The sequence below is a fragment of the Vicugna pacos genome, chromosome 13, assembly GCF_048564905.1.
Source record: "Vicugna pacos chromosome 13, VicPac4, whole genome shotgun sequence".
Classification (NCBI taxonomy): domain Eukaryota; kingdom Metazoa; phylum Chordata; class Mammalia; order Artiodactyla; family Camelidae; genus Vicugna; species Vicugna pacos.
The window spans coordinates 62,459,801-62,481,910 of record NC_132999.1 but is presented as its reverse complement, the minus strand read 5'-3'; the positions used below and the strand labels follow the sequence as shown (position 1 = coordinate 62,481,910).

The following is a 22,110-nucleotide window of genomic DNA, read 5'->3' as shown; positions in this document are numbered from 1 at the left end:
ACATCAAAAGAGTATTATTAATTTAAGAAAACCAGATATCTCAAGTTAAGGAATTTAGCTCTTTTCTAGGTATGAGAAAGTACACAGCTCTGGGCTCACTGAGTCATTGCTTTGATGTGCACCTAGCTAGCATCCTGTTCCTTCCCATCTGAGTTCCCTCAGGGAGCATAGCGAGGGGTGGCTCCAGGGGCCAGGCTGCCTGCTTGTCTGCATCCTGAGTTCCCTCTGCTCACTGTCTGGGTGGGGGGGGTGGTGGCCGTAGCAACTGACGACTCGATGGCCACAGCATCCTTTGTTTACTGACATGGCTGGCAGTGTTTTTCATCCACAAGCACTTAGCGTAGTACTGTGCTCAGTATGAAGTTCCAAACCAGAGGACCTAGGGAGGCTGCTTAGCACCTCACCTGACTGAGTGAAGGCATATTCTTCACGGTCCACAGTGGCTTCTGGTGGATACCGCCGTGTGTCATTGATCAGTGTGTGGTGGATCATGCGAATCGATCACCAGTCTCTCTCCCTGTGTCTCCTCTTGTTTCAGAAGTGCATATAACGAGCCTCTCACCCCTTCTTCTAATACCAGCTTGAGCCCTGTAGGCTCACCAGTCAGTGAAATAGCTTTCGAGAAACCCAGCCTTCCCTCTGCAGCAGACTGGTCTGAATTCCTGAGCGCGTCCACCAGTGAGAAGGTAGAGAATGAATTTGCTCAGCTCACCCTGTCCGATCACGAACAGAGAGAGCTCTATGAAGCTGCCAGACTTGTTCAGACAGCTTTCCGGAAATACAAGGTACAGTCGAACAGAGCCCTGAGGTCGTGACGCGCGTACGATCCGGGAAAAGCCGGAGTCATTCTGGCTAAAGACGTGCACCATTTCTTTCTTTTTTTTTTTTTTCCTCTGAGTTGATAGCATTTTTATTTGAAATGATTAATTGTGTCACATGAAATGATTAAGAACTGTCAGAAGCTTTAGTGAAATAAAACAAGCAGTGCACTGGTCATCACCATCGGAACTTACTGTTGGTGATAATGATGGGTATTTATTGTTTAGTTAACATGAAGTAGCTGCAAGGGATTGGGGACCTGGAGCAAGGGTTTCTAGCTGGAGGCCTGGGGACTGACTGTAGGCAGCCCATGGACTCCCAAAATTTTATAGTAAAACGTCTGTATGTGTGTCTTTGGTGGGAGAGGCTCCATGGCCTTGCACACTTTCTCCGAGGAGTCTTGACCTCCCTGAAGAGTGTTAAAAGCTGTTAATCATTGATCCGAAAGTAGAGGACTTGGGGTTTCCCAAGAAAGACAGTGGAGAGTGGCAACTTATAGGGACAAATAGTACCATACCTAATTCTTTAAATTCTTTGAAAATGAAGGTCTTTTTAGGTCTCCTAACATCCAAATGTGATGGTTCTGTGTAGAAGCAAGAATAGTCAGAGACTGATTTCGTAGATTCACTTTTCTTGTTTATGCTGATATTAGCTATCACTGTGTTTTGATAGACGTCAGGGCTCAGTTCTGAGAAAGTTAATGAAACGAGTAATGGTTTCCTTTAAGTCCTGGGAAAGCGACCTTTCTTACACTGGATTGCTTTTCCTTTCCTTTCCTCACTTTCCCATCAAGGGCCGACCCTTGCGGGAACAGCAGGAAGTGGCTGCGGCCGTCATTCAGCGTTGCTACAGGAAATATAAACAGGTGAGCCAGGCTCTGGGTCGCCATGGGAACGCGCCTCATTCACTCAGCGTCCAGGCAGGCCCCGCTGCCGAGAACTCCCGGGTGGGGTTTGGGCAAAGAGCACAGCACCCCACACCTGATTCAAAGACTGACTTGGAGTCGCCTTGATTAAAAACCGGAGGGAAGTGTTCCAGAGCAGGAGGGAAGCAAAACAAAACAAAACAATGCCATCTGCAACTAAACATACGCCACAAAATAATGCTTGTGCACAACCTTGGCCTCTGTGTGGCATCCCCAGCCTCTCGGTCTGGCACAGAGGAACTTACTCGTGTTTGGAGTGAGGATCGATGTGTCAGCAGTTTCACCTGCAAACTCAATAGCAATGAAAGAACGTCTAGGTGGTTGGTTGCGGTGATCGGAGAGACTGATGCGGTGACAGGGCTGGCTGGCGTCTTTGCCCTCGAGGTACATAAGTCACACAGTCGGCAGCCAGTTTTCCTTTCAGCTTCTTCTCCAATTTAAAATGAAGAATTGTGAAAATCTTCGAAACTCTAGAGAAGCCCAGAGCATCTTAAAGCGTTTTGCTCTCCTTAGTTAAGAGCTTCAAGCCGGGGGGTGGGGGGTACCTGAGAACTCCTCCACGCGGTGCTACTGCTTCCCAGACGACCGGAGGGTCGCGTGGCTTCCATCAGGCAGGACGGGGAACTGTTGGGGAGCACCTGGCATGTCCTGCATCTTCTAGGCACACCATCTCATTCCTCCTTAGCAGATACTTGAAGTGAACAGTTCCAGTTCCATTTTACAGATGAAGAAGCTGAGGCTCAGAGAGAGTCAGTAAACACCAGACCTTTTCTGACCACCCCGGTGGTGTGTTTGGCGAATGTTAAAAATTGTGGATCTGAGTTTTGACTGATTGTACGATCCTATGATAACCTGTCAGTAGATTCTTGAACCTTTTATTAGATGGTACTTTCAGTAGGTCTTAAATTTTTACTAAAGGAATAATAAATGCTGAGATGTATAATAGCCACTTAGAAATTCAGGGTTCTGCCCTGTTCTGAGCTAGGGCTCGCTTTGATTTCTGATACGGGTTGCCATTTTCTCAAGTTTCTCTAGGATTAAGCCCTACTGATGAGGGTGGTGGGGGTTGGGAGGGTGGCTTCAGCTTGTAGCCAGTTGAGTTCATGATCCCAGAAAATGAAGGTTTACTGTGTAAACGCTGACACCATGGTCCCTGTAGCCCCACGGCAGGGAACCGTCCCGGGCTCTGTTTGGAGAGCAGGCTTCTTGTTAGCACAGCAATGTTCAGAATCAAAGTTTCAAGTCTGTGGTTATAACAGGTATTTATTCCAAAATGTGAGTTTGATTTTTTGGGGTTTTTTTTTTAAACCCCCTCCCAAAGAAGTGTCTACAACCAGGAAGATGGAAGGCTTTTTTTTTTTTTTAAATACTGACAAATATAAGATAAATATTTTGGAAGATGGAAGGCATGAAGATAGCCAGGTTGCCTTTTTTTTTCCTTTTGGTTTTTGGTTTTTTTGGCTGGGAGTTTTATTGGTTCTGGTTCTGGCTTTTCGTTTCATTATATTCAGCAATCTAACATTAATCTTGTATTTTCTGTTTCTCCCCCAAGCTGACATGGATAGCCTTGAAGGTAATGGTGCACCCAAGTCCTCTCACAAACCATTCCACCAGAGTCACAAACTTCACACCCATCGCCAGCTGCAAGAAGGGGCCATTAAGATGGCACAGTCATTCAGTAGGCATACCCCCTCGCCAGGCCACCTAACCACAGCACATCTCTCCTCTGGGGACCGTGTGGTTATGCCGTTGGAGTGGGTTTTGGCAGTAACAGTCATTGGACATTTTCTTGGCCAGGGTCAACCTAAACAACCCATCCAGGACAATTACCGTGAACCTGGGAGCCACTAAATGAATTTACCTTTTTCCCAATATGCTTCACTGTGGCCCAGTGGGTTCTGAATGTACAGAGGGCACAGACCGATGTAGTAATAACCACAGAAGCACTGTAGGATGCAGCATGCTTGTCTCAGAAGACTTTGGGACAGATGAAAACGTTATGCGGGGCAGATAAGATTAAAGAGGATTCTTGCAAATGTCCCCGTGTCTTGAACCTTCCGAGAAGTCAGTTCCCTTCCCTCACTCTGCTTTGTAGAAGCAGAGGGATACTTAGGTCCAGGGCTCTAAGGAATACTTGTCCCCGTGATGGTAAGTTCCCTTCTTGTAAGCCAAGTGCTTCATTGTGACATCTTGTCCCCAGAGTCATATTCTATTTCATGAGCAATCTGGACCTAGCATTTTTAAAAATCTGGAGAGCGCTGCATTTTTTGTGCCTGGAGACTGATAGGGAAGAGAACGCATCCTGCCCGACCCCCCATGCCCTGCGCCTCATACCTCACCCCCCAGCTCTGCGGTGGGCTGGGCGGGGGTGCCGTTCCTGCCTGCCAGCGGTCCCGGCTCTGCGACCGCTTCCCAAGTTTCATGGCTTCCCCCTTGTGTCGATCTGATGAGTGTTAATCTTCTGCAGGTTAAAGTGGCTTAAAGGTGTCAGCGTTTCACGATAAGCCTTGTATTTGGGACCTTGCAACTCAGAAATGTGTCACGTGGAAGGAAAGTTAGAAATCAGATGCTGACTGCAGAGTAGACATGTTTGGCAGGGACTGGGAGGCGTGGAAAAGGTTGATTCAGAATGTTTCCAAATTGGATAGGAAATATGAATCTTAAACATTTAAAATCTTACTTCCTAAGCACTTTTTTTTAGTCTTAGTGCCTCCCTTGATGGGTTTTAAAATCTTTTCTTCAAGAAGGGCAAAAGAGTTTGATTGTTTTTTGATGGGGAGGGGAAATCACATTGAAAGCAATACTTTGTCTGAAGGGGACCCGTAAAGTAACCTTTTGCATTCTGGAAAGGTAGGTGAACAGATGCTGAGAAAATGACATAAAGGGAAAAAGCGGTTGGCCTCCTTCCCCTCCCGGCCCGTAGGCTCAGGGCTCGCGCCGGCCGCCGGGCTCCATCGTTACTGCCTTGCCTCTTCCTGTCTCCCCTGCAGTATGCACTTTATAAAAAGATGACACAGGCTGCCATCCTTATCCAGAGCAAATTCCGAAGTTACTATGAACAAAAGAAGTTTCAGCAGAGCCGGCGGGCTGCTGTGCTGATCCAGAAGTACTACCGGAGTTATAAGAAGTGCGGCAAGAGACGGCAGGCGCGCCGGACGGCTGTCATCGTCCAGCAGAAACTCAGGTGGGTTGGGACGCTGTGGCGGTCCCGAGAGCCCCAGCTTCGCTGAGAAAGCTGCCCTGTGCCGGCAGGGGGTCTGCACAGGGACTGGAGCACTTGGGAGCTACCGTCTTCCCAGACCGCTCTAGACGCCGGGCTTCGTGTGGTCGCACCTGCGCTCGCTGCCGGCCTTTGTCTCCTTGGCTCCCGCCTGTCCCCCCCCAACCCCCACGCAATTATTTGGCTGTCACCACCCAGTTTCAGCTTGTATCAGAATTTGGCAGGACCACAGTTTCTGCTAAAAAATGTGGCACTCTCATGGAGTCGTTGAAATCGCAACACACAAGACCCCGAAAGAGGAAGCAGAAACCAGCCGGCTCCATTCTGGGGAGTGTCATAAAAACTTTTCACACGGTAAAACGCACTGACAAAAGACGTGTAGCAAACAACAGCCCAGACTGAGCAGCAGACCTAGGCGAATCGACTTCAAAACTGAGAAAGCCTGTCTACTGCCAGAGTGCCTTTTTCAGCAAAATGAGCTTGGTGGCAGCCGGGGGAGGGCGTGGCTCAGTGGCAGAGTGCACGCCCAGCATGCAGGAGGCCCTGGGCTCGACCCGCAGTCCCTCCATTAAATAGAAAAGTAAATAAACAAGTGAACCTAATTACCCTCAAGATTAAAATAAATACGTGATAAAAAAGAAAGCACCTCTGCATCAAATTTTCTTAAAAAGGAAAAAATTAATTTAAGAAATAAATTCTTAAAAAAAAAAAGACATGGAAGAACAGTTCCGGGACGTGTTATTTTCGGTCTTTATGTTGTCGCCCTTCAGGCGAGGTGAAACTGCTTATGTGCCCTGTTCTTCCCTGTCCCCCCGCGACGCCCGGACTCAGTACCATGAGACGCATACGCTTTTGCCTTTGGGTTTGCCGGCTGAACTGTTGAGCTGAAAGTCCTCTGTCACCGCAGAGCTGCTTTCAGCTTGTGCACATTAAGCTTCACAGCGCCCTTCTTGTGACGATAATTCATATTCCTGCTTTTCCAGGAGCAGTTTGCTAACCAAAAAGCAGGACCAGGCTGCTCGAAAAATAATGAGGTTTCTACGCCGCTGTCGCCACAGGTACATTAACCCTCTCTCTACACTTTACTCATCCAGAGGAAGAAAACCACCCTCGTCTCCTTAACCTCTCCTGAGTTCCTAGGTGAAGCTAACACCCCCCGAATAATCAGGGTAAGCGTCCCCAGGGACACTAGCCTCACAGAACTCTTTAACTAGGGACTGTGACAGTCCTGGTGTCTGTCCCAGATTACACTGTACATGTGTTGAATCATGGGGACTCAGGCCAGTGAATTTGTTTTAATTCGGGTGCAAAGACAGTTTAGTTGGACTAGCTCTTAATCCCAGATTTCTCTTTAACCTGTTATTGACATGCCACATTGCAATATATTCCTCGCTCTGCACCGTCACTGTGCTACTGTGTGTCCAAACAGAAGAGAAACAAGTTACTATTCCAAAGGAAAGGACAGAAAACCGCTCAGCCCGCCCAAGTTTTCCACTAAGTAGCTGACGCCCTCTGCTGGCCACGCGCTAGCCAGCACACCCCGTCAGAGCACCCGTTGCTGCTGGTATGAGGCCAGCCGTGAGGACCAGGAGAGAGAATCGGGTCGAAACCGTGCAGGGAAGGAAGGGCCTCTGCGATTGTAGGGGCATTGGCAGCCAGAAGTGGGCTCCGGTGACCCCCGCATCTTCCCTGGAGCTAATCCAGAGGAGTTTCTCTTTGTTACCTCAATGTTTGAGATGTCTTTGTGAAGACGAGGTCCTCTACTTAGATTTGGGGGGCTGGTGAGCAGCATTTGGTTTTTTTTACTTGGGTTAATATTCCAGCCTGACCTTTGTGACAGTGGCCATCTGAGCTGTGTTTAGGTGACTTTCCATGTGGCTTTGTTGTGCAGCAGGAGATGTGCAGTTCACAGAGCCGAACTTAAAAGCAAGCTCTCTAACGTCTTATGTTTAATTGTGCCCAATTGAAGCCCGAGGGTCCAGATGCAGTTGGATTCCTCGGAGGTTTCACTTTAGTTTTTCTTCTTCCTCAAATTGCCTGCTTGCTAACTTTGAAAGTGTTTTGACTTCATAGGCTTTAGCTGGCTACTTGTGTGTACTTTTACTTAAATTAACAAAATAATTCATTTACATGACAGTGGAAGAGAACGTGGAGAGAGCCACTCGGGCACAGAGATAAAAGCTTTGAAAGGAATCTTCCGTATATACGGTGTTCTCTGGCTAAAATGTACCCCTTACCGTATTTCTCAGAAACTCATCTGCTCTCCACCACGCAGGGATCAGAGCTCTCCCCTGGATTAGTTAACCAACAAGGTTCCAACACCAACACTCTGAAATAGGAAGTCTCGTTAGGAAATGCACACCAAAATGCCGGGCATGGCTGTGACCTAATGAAATTGAGCCTCTTACCAAAGTCAGTCTCTATTCTTATGCGGTCACACCTCTGACTTAGCATTAGGGGACCTGCGACCCAAGAGAGTAGCTGATTTTTCCCCATTTTGACCAAAAGATCCGGGACTTACCTGGGCCCTTTTCCGCACGTCCTCACATGGGCTCACACCCCTTCCCCCTTTTCCTCTTCCACCTGCAAAATGTAAACCCCAGGAGGACCCTGCCCAGCACGGCTGAGCTGTGGTTAACACTTACCAACAGATTTATTCTCAAGGAAATTGCCTTAACGCTGCTGTTCTTGGGCCACTTCGAACAAACCAGAATGTTCACAAGTCAAGTCTTCCTTGGTTCTTCTGGTCTTATTCTCAAACTCCGAGCACACGTATAGATCCTGATGCCTTGGGGATTATGAGCAAACCTGTATCAGTCCCTATGCTCGTTTCCTTTGGGGGGAGGCGGTGAGGCCAAAGCCCTACCCTGCTGACACTGGATTAATTGAGAGGGTGAGGTATTTCAACAAAAAATAGATGCATAGAAGGCTGCTCCCCCAGGAAGCTGAACAAAGGAGTCATCTCACTCGTGCTTTTAGAGTTGTCCCGTCGTAAACTGGTGCAGAAGAATTTCATGAAGACCGTGCCTTCCTTAGGTCTACATTTTCACAAGCATTAACCTCAGAAGGCTAACCAGGAGGTTCGCTAGGAAGAGAGCGTCAGATGATGGAGTCTGAAGTTCTGCTCGTTACTTGGGATTAAACAACGACCCCTATTGGCTTTTTTTCTGTATTTGCCCTTTTATGTTCCAAATGTTAGAAAACCATGCAGGCAGACTTTAATAACCTTTGTCTGCCAACTGCGTGAGATCCCTGTTCGCTTCCGCTCCTGTATATTCAGTTAAGAAACTTGAAGAAGGCCTGACAGTCTATCCTGGAAGTGTGAACTCATTTCCCCTAGGATGAGGGTAAACCTGTTGCCATCCTGGGTTGTTGAATATCCTTTTAAGGGAAACTGTCATTTGTATGCTCTCAGAAGCAGAGAGAAAAATAGAAAACCTCATAGGACACCCTCTCAGAAAAGGTAGGTAGGTAGTGGCTTCAGGAATCAATACAAAGGGTCCCATTTCTTAAGGATTTTGCTGAGTCATGTGACCCCAGCTTAAAAATAAGCTGGTGAGTTTTCTACCTGCTCATTTCACATCCCTACCACCACCCTCCCTTTCTTTGCAAAGAAAAGAAAAGAAACCACTTGATCTTTTTTCTTTTTGGTTGAAATAAAGCTATTTATAAGATTTCTGTTGTGACCCTCACATGCTAATAGCTCTTTGGTGTTGTTTTACTGTCTAAAGCCCCCTGGTGGACCATAGGCTGTACAAAAGGGTGAGTTTAGCTGCCTGCTAGCCAGTTTATCTTTATCTTCCGTTTTCAATATTTTGCTTTTTGCTTGCTTGCATGGGGCTGCAGTCTAGGTATGCCAGTAAGTTTCACATCCATTTTGAATGAAATGAGAGAAAATAAAAACTAACCCGAATTACTAACACTGCTACTTTATAAGAGAGGTGAAAACAGTCACATTCAACAGCCGACCTGTTAGTGCATGAGAAAGTGAAAGGGAGGCCCTTTGACACCGCCACAGGGCATGCTTAGAACTTGGTGGGAGACGCCTTCGGCGTTAAAAAAAAAAAAAGGCTGGTGGTGCAAGTTTAAATCTAAACGAGGCTGCACTAAAACAAAACACGAAGCAAGGGGTTATTTGCAATGGAAATAATTTGCCACCCGAAAGTCTCTCAACGGTTGCTGTGTCAAAACTTCTAAAGCAAGAAGGCTCACTGGGTGATGCTGACTTTTTTTTTAATTAACATATGTCTTGCTTAGAATTACGTGGTTTCATTTTCTAAATCTCCCTTCCCCCCAGTGCTTTGAGGTAAGTCAGTACCCAGAGCTGCCCTTTCAGAACCAGCCCAGGACATTCATTTTCAAATAGTGGGCAAGCCTGATCTCGAAGCATTGAATGACAGCGCCAGATAAGGAAAGTGTGGTGCAGAGTGTCTTAAGTCTGTATATGCTATTTCGCAGTTAAGAGTGGATGTTCCCAGTAGTTTGTATTTTAAAGAAATGGTAATGAATGGGTGTTCCATGGACACTGTTAATGTTTGTGAGATTTTAGAATATGATGCTGATTTGTAACTATGCAGACACGATGATCACATGTCTTAAGTTATGAAATTTATAATATATAATAAAGGATTTAATATATACTAAAAGATGTAATATGTAGTACAGGATTGGATATATAATAAAATATTTAATATATAGTAAAGGATTTAGTAGCAGAAAGCTGTTTGTTTTTTTTTTTTTAAGCCAGGAATAGAATTCACTAAAATCAGACTTGAATTTAGATGAACTGGACAACTTCTGTCTTATAGGTAGCCTTAAGGGAAGCTGCGTTCACGATACAGCATGGCAGCAGCCTGTGTCAGTGCGCCCACCAACCTCCGTCCCTAACCTTACACTCACACTGGATCCAGCCATTTGCAGGATTGCTGGGGAAGGACCATACTTGAAAAAATCTAGAACTTCTAATGTCCCTGGCGGTGTTATCTCCCATCCTAACTACGTTTGTGTTGATGTTAATATTTATTCACTCTATTTCAAGCCAAGGGTCCACAAACGTTTTCTTAAAAGGCCAGATCGTAAGTGTCTTAGACTTTGTGGGCCATGCGGTCTCTGTTGCAATTTCTCCTGTATCTACGGGGGATACATTCCGAGACCCCCAGTGGGTGCTTGAAACTGTGGATTGTAACGAACCCTATATATACGTATATACCAGATTTTCTCCTATATAGACAGGCAGGTAGCACGCACAGCATGGATGCTGCGCTGGGCAAAGATGAAACCTCCGGGGCAGGGCAAAGTGGGACAGGGTGAGATTTCATCATGCTACTCAGAATAGCGCACTGTGTAAAACTTATGAATTGTTTATTTCTGGAATTTTTCAGTTAATATTTTCAGACCTCAGTTCATTGTGGGTAGCCGAAATCCTGGAAAGCAAAACCACGGATAAGAGGGGACCACCGTACTTAGTTCTGCCATCCTAGCTTGAAAACAGCCAGAGGCAATCCGTGAACGAATGGTTGCGGCTGTGTTCTAATAAAACTTTATTTACACAGAAATGCATCATGCTGGGTTTGGTCCATGGGCTGTAGTTTGTCAACCTAGTGTGATAGGAGAATTGAGTTTTTCTAAGTTCTTCCTAAATCAAGACCTTATCCCTCTAAAGATTTAAAGTCTCACCGATTTAAAACTGAGTAGTCACTGAAGGACAGATTTGCTTAAAAAAATAATAATGCAGCTACACTCCTTTGTAAATTTAACTAGTTAGACCTCTCTAGAATTAGGCAGTTGTTTACAACTGAAATATTTCAGGTCCCATGTGGTAGAGCTGGCTCAGAGATGTCTGCTTTTGAAATGCAAGAGAAAAAGAGAACTATAAATAGAAAAAGAGGAAAGTGGGACTCCCTATTCCCTCTCACTCTCTGCATACGTAGATTTTTTTTTCCATTAAAACCAGAAGCCTCTGAGAGAACAGATGCATGCCTCAGTATTCAGTTTAATCTTAAGTTGCAGTGTCTTGGCATGTTATATGCAATTTATATAGTCTGCTGCAAGGAACCAACGTTTTAGTAAAAGTGGTTGCTTATGCACTTGTCAAGCTTGTCAGTTTCTGGTATGTTAATGATCATTTCCAGGAGTACATTTTCTAAAAGTGCTTTTCAATGCCAATCAGAGTCCCTAGCTTAGTTTCTTGAGTGCCTGCTGCATTCTGCTATGAGTTCCTGAGACTTCTCATGGTTGGAATTTCATAACATCTCTTATGCCTCTCAGTCTTAGGGAGTTTGAAAGGTAGGAACTGAGCAGCTTTCAGGTTCCTTCCAGGATGATCATGTTTCTCTAACATATGAATTGAAGAATAGTTTATCTGTGTCTTGTCGAATTCCCAGGAAGATCTCTCTTCCTCTTCGTCCATCGGGGAAGTCACGGTGGCACTCCCACTAATAGTCCCCAAGTTGAAGTGACTCTTGGGAGGCAGAGCATCCTCTGAGGAGGGTTTACATCCCTGGAATTTATGTCCAAGATGATAATATACTTATTTTATTAGTGTATAAAGTGTACCATATTTAAGGTTTACACTTCCAAAGATATTTGAAAACTCAAAGAATTAAGTTTTATGGTACAGTGTGTGGAAAACACAATTTGACCCCAACTCCTAGGTTAAAGAAGCAGAGGGTTATTTAGGTAGATGGTGTCTGTCATCAGAATCAGGACACAGTAGACCAATTCCAGCAGCACAGCAATCGGAAAATAACAATTGTGTCTTCAGATTTTTAGTCTTCACTTGGGGAAAGGTTAAGAAAAGGCACCAAGTAATCTTCACTGAATCCACCTGATTTTCACTCACTCTTGCCTCCAGACTTCGCCCCTAATTTATCCAGTAACTCAAAACAGTTATCCGATTCCTAATGCTGTCCGAGGGATTTGTTTTGTCTTGGACACAATAACTGCCTATTTAAAACATTGTACACAGAGAGAGACCGTTTTTCTTAGTTACACTACTTTAGCAAGTGACTGAAGGGTTTCTAAGGTTAAAGAAACTTTTCAAGTGCACGGGCTGGACATACTACTTTCCAGTTGGATTTTGAGTATCGCGAACGGGACATTAGTTCAGTCTTACAGCAGAAAACCAAGATGCCTCAGATGGTCAGTAATTACCCAACAAATTTATCCTCAAGATATGGAGACTAATGCGTTAGACAAATTCCTTCTTTCCCTAATGATCTCAGATTTTTGCGAGAGGGCTTTATAACCTGTAACAGTCACTGCAGGTATTGTAAGCAGTGGGAATTCTGCCACGGAAATTATCTATTTCTTGTAAACTGCTGGCCTAGTTACCCCTGTTCGATAGAGGTGGGTGAAGCCATCCAACTGAGATAAAAGAGCCCTGATGGGAGGAAGAAAACACTTTTTGGTCACAGATTTTTAAACAACGAATTTTGTCTGTATTTGACAACTGGGTTTCCAAACACTTAACCTTGGTCAGATGCTGCCGGTTATCTGGGTAAGTAGCAATGACAGCGCTGATTCTTGGGAGCAGCCCTGCAAAATATTTTAGGGGGTCGCTAGCAAAGTCTGCAAGTCACAGTTAGACTTTCTGCATCGTTCTGTGTGCTTCCACCCAAGGGACAGTTCTCTAACAATGCCTGCAAGTGCCCTGTTTAACTGGGAGGAGTAACCGTGCACTGTCAGCCACCGGGACGTCACACTTCTTTAGCTGACCTGAGGTCTAGTTTCCAAGTGGCCCCGTATGCTCAGTGAGGAGTGAGAAATGAATGTGGGGTGTGTCATCGTGGATGTGATTTAAATCTCCAAAGTAACTCTGTCTTACTTGCCTCTTTTAGGAAATGAATATTTTTGGAACACAGTGGTGTGTGTTAAATTGCAGACAACATGCTCTGTGTCATTCTTATTGGGCCTCTCTGTCTTTTTTGTTTTGCAACCCAAATGAGATTTCTGGAAAATGGCAAGACCTCTCTTTTCCTAAATCCCCCCACGAGCTGTTGCAGCTCTCAGAGCAACAGGTAACTAATCAGAAAGCCGCGTCTGGCTGCCCTGTACATTTCTGACGTCCAGCATCGCGAGACTATACCTGCTGAAACCCACCGACTCATGACACATTTCTCTGGCTGAGCATTACTGAGTAGATGTAATGGAGCAGCTTTGCCTAATGCTTTTCCCATGGAGCCATTGTTCGCTACGAGTTTCGGAAGCAGGCCTCCTTCATGTATTCATAAGTTACCATGGGACGTCTGACAGAAATAAACCCCGTGGGCTTTTGCTGGCTTTCAGTGCTGTTGCTTACTACATCACTTCAGTACATTCTGATGCAACATGTTTTTGTTTTGGGTTTTGGTTCAGACTGCAGTGGTACCCCAGAGTGGTGATTGTTTTCAGCCTAGAATGCTTAGGGGGCGGAAATCCTGGGATTGTCTTTAATGTCAACAGTCGGATGGTCACAGGTCAAAGTCTTACTGTTCCAATTCCCGTAACTCCAAGCCAGTAACACAGGTGCTGGTCTCCAGGGTACTGATGCGAGGTTCAGAACGGTCCTTGCAGCGTTCCTCACGGTGGCCCTCGCCTGGTACCCACGGAAGCTCTAGTTCCTATCTTGTATTAATGGTCTTTATAATCTCAAGGAGAATGGCTACGCCTGTCTTCTGGGTGATGAAATTCAAGAGGAAGTGTAATTACCGTGGGATTTGTTTATAGATAACCTGGACATTTTTAAGAGTCAGTCTTAGCCCTAAACGAGTCTGATACTTACAATTCCTTAGGAGAACCAAAACCTCACTAACCCTTAGCTGAGTATGTCTATAACGTCACAAAAGTTGATTGGACATCTGTATTCTAAGTTCCGTAGATAAGGTGAGTGACAGGTACTGAATTTTCAAGGATAATTCCGATTTCAAAAATTCTGCTCTACATTTAGCAGGTTTTCATGCTGAAAATATATGCTGACAATACAGGTAGTATCACTGAAACGAGTTCAGTCAGCTGAGTTTGGTTTTGAATTTTTTTTTCCTCCACTGCCTTTTGTCAGTGTGTGTATATGTCATGTGAATACCACATTTGTGAGACACAGTAGCAGTAACAGATGAATAGAAAAACATAAACTTTTTAAAAGAATGACAAGCAGAAATGATTATTATGTAAGAAGCACATATTCGTACTAGTCCATTTTGGAAATACAAATAAGCAAGGAAAGTCACCCGGAGATCACAGCAGAATTTTGTTGTGTCTGTTTCTCAGGGCAGAGGTGTTTTTAGTTACCCTGTGCCTTGTAGTGATCGTTCATGTCTTGAGTGGCTGAGACAAGGCAGCAACAACTTTCCGTGTCTGTTTGAAGCGTTTACCTCTTAAAATTTATTAACAAAATTTCTAGTATCAGATGTCATTCTAGTTCGCATCAATGAATATAGTTAATTGTTTTCTTTCTCTTTGGAGGCAGTATAACAATCAAACATTTTATCCAGCTGACATGATTTAAAACAAAACAAAAAATTAGGCACCTCTATCTTATCCTAACACTCTGCCCTCGAGTAACACACGACTCCATGTGTGATTTTAGCAGAGCCGACGGTAAAAGTCTCTCAATTCCACCCAAACTTTGCGAGGTAAGTTAACATCAACATGGCCTGAAAATTGGAGAATGAGGCTAAACGTCTTCTGTTGCCTTGATTCTCAGACACTCTCTCTTCACACGTTTCAGATCTGTTTCAGTCCTAAAAATCATTAAGCACATTTTATGTGGAGGTATTTTTTTTCTCCAAAACATTGTAACAAAATCAACATTGGGTCTTATAAAGAATGACATCTTAGAACGGAGAAAATACAGTCGTGGTCATCAGTTTTCGACAACATACTCATCTCATGCCATGAACACTTTCCAAACGCATATTTTCTCTACAGTCTTTGCGAAAAGCCAATAAAATAAGAATTGAGTTTAAAAAAATTGTAGTTGGTGTTGTCTTGAGATGACAGGCAGCAGAGGCAGCAGAGTGTAGTGAAGTCAGACACACCTGGCTTTAAATCCCTGCTCTGCTGTTTGTTAACTCTATAACTTGGGGTAGGTTGCTCAATTCCTGTGAATCTCAGGTCCACATTTACAAACTGGAGATGATGGTGATCTTGTGAGGACTAAGTAAGGTAACACACCCTAAGTCACCTGTCTAGCTATTGAAATATGTGTTCGCTTCCTTTTTCCCCCTAATTTCTCTTTTAACAACTTTCTGTAAAAAGAAAGAAAGAAAGAAAGCCAGCCTGTGCCATTTGATTCATTCCAATATTATGTATTTATCAAAACTGTGCTATAATGTTAAGAGACTGAAAACTTCGTCATTAGACCTAAGAGCTAAATTCTTGAGCTCAGGAGTTATGAAAGGCCTAGGAAAGGTATCTGAGTATTGGAATGTCTCATTTTTCCCCGTGTAGACAGACAGTCGTGGTCATTCTGTGTGTGAACACGCATCTCTCCTAATGGTGTGTGAGGCTCTCACTAGTTTTACAGCAGAGTATTTACACGGGAACTTTAAACCTTATGAAAATTTAGTTGACTTTTTAATCAGTTCAGAAAGAAACTTCAAAAAACTGTAGGAACAAATGTGACCATTTTAACAACAACAACAACAAAAAAACCCCAGACAACTTTAAGTTATATTCACCGTGACCAGCTGATTGCAGATTCTTTGGTACAAAACCATACAAAACATTTCTGGTTCATAATTCCTGCTCCTTTTTATTTCATCCCAATGATGAACTTAATTTTTTTTTAAAGCATTCCTGTTCACTCTAGAAAAATCGTGAATGGATATCTTTGTGTTTACGGTGTCAGATTTTGAGTTCAGAATTCCTCAGAGTCTAGCAGTCTCATCAGCAATGGAGTCTCTGTTGCACATCTGTGAATGAGGCCTGTACTAGGGCAGAAATCAAGTGCCGTACCTGACGTAGCATGCACACTTTGCAGTAATTCAGCACCTAGGTCTGCACAAGCACAGATATGTTGCATGCCCAGAGGTAAAGGTGGCATCAGTGCATGCCTTGCATTCTTCCAGCCAGAGGGCTGTTAGTATAGATATTGCATGTTTAAAAATTGAACACAGAATATAGCATGTTTCAATTTTTAAAAAGCCATTTATTTATCAAGTATGCATGTCCAAAACTAGAGATCTATAATGATGCACAATTCTGTACTGTAATATGATCCAAATTACCCCCCAATTTAATAGTCCATAGTATACTTAACTATAGAGTTTAAATAATAACCTAGATCTAGTTATGGATATAGCAATGTATTCTGAATGTACCTGATCAGAAAGAAGGATCTAATAGTTTCGAAGATAACACTGTTTGATCACGATGGGCTTGGTATGTTTAGTAAATAAATCAGACAAATGAGAACGTTTTCAAACATGACCATTCTTCTTAGTATTAATGATGATAAAATGATAAAGCTTTTTTTTTTCTGGAAGAGAGCATCTTCTCTTTGAAGAGATTGTGTCAACTTTGCAGAATACTCAGAAATGATTCTGCTCCGAGGTGGTAAATATAACTTTCTTAAATTGCTATTACAGCGTATACGCCGTTGCATTGAATGCTAGCTGAGGTGCTACGGCAATGACTTATTCCTGGTTTTTCAAAATGTTTTCTTTCTGCCTGAGTGTTATCTAGCAAGTAAACTAGCATTTTTGCTTTAAAATAAAATTTTAATTTACTGGTGTAACTTAAGATAACAGGAGAGGCCCTGCTCTCAGAGAATCAGAAAACTGTATTTGGGGATTATTGCCCTCTGTATAGGCCCTTGTTAGGAAAACAAGTCAGATTTTTTTTTTTTTTTGTCATGCTCTCGAGGTAGAGTATATGCCCCCTGAGAAACTGGCACTTCTTTTGGCTAACGTCATTGTCACACAGCCACTTTTAGTAAATGAATGTTATCACATGGTATGTGGTACTTCCAAATTGTGACTTACACACCACACATGACTTCAGAAGTTAGACCCTAAAGTCGCACTTACATTTGATCATTCTGATCATTAGGCAAGCTCTGAATTACTTGTCAAGAAAGAGAAATATTCTTATAGCTTGCACCTTCTTCCCTGGTACCCCATGGTGACATTCAAAATCCAAGGCCAATTTTTACAAAAAACACAGACTGAAAGTGATCATTAACAAAGAATTTGCTGACATGAAATTTCCCTGACTCTGTAACAGTTGCATTTAAATCTCTTTACTACAACATGTTTGAGTCTGAGAACAAAGTACCTTCTTGGTATTGCACCCCGGCTCCTGTCTATCCAGGAGCACTGGGGGGATGACCTGAGCATCTTTTAAAGCCACAGTGTGGAATGGGGAGGAAAGTAAGCAATTAGGAAAGTCAAGAAGACCGCACGATACATGAGTAAAATCAGAGTTGTGCAGACTGTCTGAGCAGATTCAAGATGGCTCATCCCCATCTTGAGTCTATTAGCAAAGCAATAATTCACTCCCTAGGTGTATCAAAAGCTGAATAAATGTGTGTGCAGTTTCCCTAACTTGCATCATATGGAATTACAGGGCATTAGTGGTGGTCCACCAGGCTGAAAAAGAAAGTTACTTGAGCAGTTAACGTTTTCTAAGATGAGCATATTACTGCCACACTGGATTTCAGGCGGTCACCTTTGGTTTTGCCTCGTGTTCAGAGCTCTTGACGGAGAGCAGTTTCAGGGAGGCTTGGGTCTCTGTCTTCAAATATTTTCCCCAGCGGTTCTGCAGGATTTTCCTTTGCCATCAGTCCTCAGAAGGGCCTCTGTCTTGGTCTTTCCCTCCAGGGGGAATGGCAGTGCCCTGCCCTTTGTCTGGTGACAGTTTCACTGTAATATAGTTATCACCTGGTGTTCTGTTTTGTTTTTCTTCCAGAGTGAAAGAATTGAGAAAGGCCAAGGAACTTGAAGACATACAGCAGCACCCCTTAGCAATGTGACACTGCTTTTCAGACTGTTTTCATTTCTGTTTTTAGCAGAGACATGCAACAATAACAACACACACGCACGCACGCACATGCACACACACACACACACACACACATAATCCCTCTGCAGTTTTGGGGAGATCAGCTGCAGGATTTTAACAGGAATGTTTTGGTCATTGCATTTGCACTTTCATGGACAACTTTTAATTTGATCAACAAGACATCTTGGAACTCAATCTTCTGTTGGATCATGGGAAAACAAGACACCACGAGGATTTGAAAGAGGCTTCCTCTTCTTAGGAAGAAGCCGTCTTCCTTCTCATATAGGGCTGTATTCAAACATCGTGTGGAACTGTACAAATATTTATACCAAAAATATAGATAAGAAAAGGTGCGGATGCACTAGCGACAAAGAGAATGCTGTTCCTGCACCTGTCAGTTATTTCCAAGAAGCTGAATCTTTGGGATTGATTCTCAGTGGAGGGCTTAGACCATACAAATCTTTATTGGGTCCGTGTGTTCTCATTTCCTTCACTGTTTTTCTTTTATCTTAATGTGTTTGTTTGTTTTTGTTTCGACCTCTACAGCACACTTAATGCAACTTTTAAAATCTGCAGGTTTTTAATGCCTTGTGGAAATTTGCAGAGGGGCGGGTGCGTGGTAAACGGGTAATGCATGGGAAATGATGAGGAACGGCGTACAGAGTTTAAATTTATTTTCTTGTCCCCACCACCTCCCAAGCACCTGCGAGGATAGTAATCATCTTGTCCCTTTTCTCATGTTCAGCACTTTAATTTTTTGGCCTTACTTTCACGTGCAATGAGAATTACTTAGAGAATTGGTAAAGCATGTAGCTTTTTTTAGTAACCTTGGAAACTGTAGTCATTCTAAGGAATCATAAACCTTGCCTGGACACTTGCCACCTAAAACATCAGTGTGGTGCTGCGTTCTGGCCAGTATATTCCATATTTTTGGCTATATCACCCAAACTGAGCAGTTTCTGTGTAAATATAGAAGGTAGAAATGGAAAGTGAGAAAATATTTGAAAGGGATTATATTAATGCTAAATATTTTATTCACAAAGGTCAATAACATGGCGAGATAAAATTATTTGTATAGTTTTGTCTGAATGAGCGAGAAAAATGTGGATGTATTGTTTGTATATATTGTATATAGTAAAACAAAGATGTGCATGATTCAAGAAAAAAAGAAATGAACAAAGCAAAGCATTCGTGGCTATGGTCTGTAAAATGAAACAAAAAAAACTTTATTTCACTATAAGAGTACTTTATTTTAAATGTTCTTTAGAAGAACATTTTGCTAAAGCATGACTAAACAGCAAAAAAAAAAAAAGAGCTACTGTATTAAGACTTAGGAAAAAAAAAGGCAGAGTAACATTACTTAAAAAAAAAAGGATATGTTTACATTTAATTTTGGCTACCAGGAGTTTATTTTATTTTATTTAAAAAAATTTTTTTGCCAATGGTGCCAAGTAATGTGAATGCTGATAATTGCTTAAGAAAATTAAGTTACTTTTGCTAAGCAGATAATCATAAGGTGAATCCGTATAATAGCTTAACACCATCCACTCACGCCAACAAAGATCACTTAGAACGATCAAAACCTGACAAAAGAAATGGTATGCAAAGCAGAACCATGTCTCACGTTTTCATATCTCCTGCTGGAAATCAGAACATGTAATGAAAATTGCACAGAAAAATAACTAAAAATTATAAAGGATGCAAACTGGTCTTGTAGGGATGTCATGGTCTTACTATTTCCACATAATGAGGAGCCAAAGAAATCTGATGCTTTTAAACAATTAAAAAACTACAGATGTTAAATTGAGAGAATAAAATTTGCATTTGCTGATGCCAGTTTAAAATTCCCAGGTGATGTTTCAGGATCAGTTGGTGTAAAGCTGAGATAATTTTTTTTTTCTTTTCCCTTGGTTCTGGCTGCCAACTGTAAGTTAAAACTCAAGGCTTGTTGTGAAGCCTAAAAATACTCACAAAGCTTTTAAACTGGCGTCTTAGAAGGAAGGCAGATACAGAGAGATTGTGGTAACAACCGGGGTCGGGGCTCTTGGTGCCTTTTCTATAATCGTACTTGTTTTTTAATTACGTCCTTTCACTGCCAACCTCGAATTACTGTACAGTATATGTCTTACTGCTTGTGATCAGCTTCGACAACAATGGCAGCCCCACAACTAGTAGCCACCTGTACATTTGTAAACGGACCTGACTCAGTTTTGTTTTTAAATGTGTGGGTTTACGTTGCAGCTGTTGCCGTCCCCCAGATACCTATTACTTTACACAGTTTGACCTAGAGGAGGACACTGAGTAATTTACACACACACTCAATTGCATTCATAAACGGGAAGAGAATGTGAAAGCCAGCTCTTTCAGAGTATCCTATATTAATGCCGAATTTAGATATTTTTGTTCCATCTCTTGTGGTACAAATAACCGATCTCTTGACAAGAGTAAATGACCTCAGTGGATTTGCTTTAACCTTCACTATTTTTTTAAATTTGTATTTTTTATGTTTCACATGCTACATTATTAGCTGAGGAAGTTAGAGAATCTGGAAGATAAAGACTGATGTAGAGGAAGGAACGTTCTTACAGAGGGAATAGGAAGTAGGTTCAAAACCTATGGGTGTAACCTACCAGTACAACTGTGAATCCTGGGGGGGGGGTACGGACGAAACATTTCTGACCGCTTTTTCTTGGTTGTGAATCTTCCTTTTGAATATAAGATGATAGGTAAGCGCAGCTTTCTTGGATAATCTGAATTCCCAAGTGCCAGGAGTAGGATTTCATTATAAAATTAATAGCTAATCTTATTCTGTCTCCTGAAGATTTAATTGCTATTCTTGTTACCCATTTGAAATCAGCTGTACTGTGTGAACGAAATAAAGACAATAATTCGAACCCCTCTCTGGCTGCACGGTCGCTTATGGCAGTTCCACACAGTAGTTGGCGCCCAATGGGGGGTCCCTGAGACTTGCATGTAAAACTAGTCTAGATGTCTTCTTTTTTGTAAGTTTTATTTTTGTAATTGTGCATGTAAAGCATCATTGAATCAATGGATCTGTTGAAGAACTCAGCTGCTGGAAACCATGCAAAATGTTTTGAATTGCCCTTAAAATATGGAAAATGTTTTCTGAATGCTTTATATTCTTTCTGCTGTAAATTAAAAATGAAGAAAATTTCCCCATACTATGTGTGTTTTGCTTTAACTTTAGCTGATATTGAAATTCAAGGTGATCAGCATGTTTCAAACCCTGTGAAATCATTTCAGATACTTCCTCCTATCCAGATACAGTGTTTTGACATCAATCGTTATATAGTTTCAGATCTGTCCAGGAAAGAAAAACATTTCATAGTAGAGCCACTGTTGGTAGAACACTTGCTTGTCAGTTACCTTCTCAGGCGCCTCTCAATCTATTAATCATCTAAATGCAGTTATTGGAAAGAGAAAGACACTGATCTAAATCTACCTTTTCGGTTGAAATCCTCTGCAATTTTTTAAAAGGTATTTTTCAGCTGGCTACTACTGGCAGCCTTCCCTTCTGAGAACTCGGGCATCACCCTCATTCCCTTCCACTGCAGAGCCTCATCTTGTCTCCCTGGTGGGCCCTCTTCCATCTGATCCATCCCAGCACTGCTGCTAACCAAGTTTTCCGTGATAGACCTCCCAAGTCCATGAGGCCTCTGGTTTCTAGTGCCTCCTGCATTTAAACGACATTTTCCTTTCTTGTTTATCTTCACTCTTTATTCAGTTTTATTTTCACCATGCCCCAACCTGCGCCTTCTGGTTGGTCTGTGCAAACCATGTCCGTTTCTACTGTTTCTTTGTTCATGATGTTTGCACCTCCCATGCCTAGAAAGCTCTCTTTTTAGCTATTTTACGCAACTCAAATCCCATCTCCTCTGTGACACCCTCTTGTCTATTCTAACATACACTAACACTTCCCTTTTCAAATTATTCTACTTGGATCTGGAAAAGACAGTTTGGTGTTCATTTTTTTTCATTTCTCATCTAATCTGCCAGTTGACCTGCTGAAGTTCTGTGGTATTTTGTCTTTTGTTGGAGTTGCCTTTGTTGGTAGGAATACTTTCAGCATCAAATACCTCGCAGAGCAACTCACTCATTCAGATTTGTGCCTTGGCCTCAACCCAAAATCAAAAGTTGAGGACCC

General features: G+C 42.7%; 1 protein-coding gene across 1 annotated transcript in view; it reads left to right on the top strand.

Moving 5' to 3' along the window:
* CAMTA1 (calmodulin binding transcription activator 1) overlaps nucleotides 1–21,125 on the top strand; it is an 819,414-nt gene extending 798,289 nt beyond the window's left edge. Inside the window, exons 19-23 of the mRNA XM_072975888.1 lie at nucleotides 539–785; nucleotides 1,613–1,684; nucleotides 4,735–4,928; nucleotides 5,948–6,022; nucleotides 17,853–21,125. Coding sequence (XP_072831989.1) covers nucleotides 539–785; nucleotides 1,613–1,684; nucleotides 4,735–4,928; nucleotides 5,948–6,022; nucleotides 17,853–17,916 — 652 coding nt within the window. The 3' untranslated portion in view covers nucleotides 17,917–21,125. The remainder of the gene's footprint in view (nucleotides 1–538; nucleotides 786–1,612; nucleotides 1,685–4,734; nucleotides 4,929–5,947; nucleotides 6,023–17,852) is intronic.
* The last annotated feature ends 985 nt before the right edge of the window (nucleotides 21,126–22,110 follow it).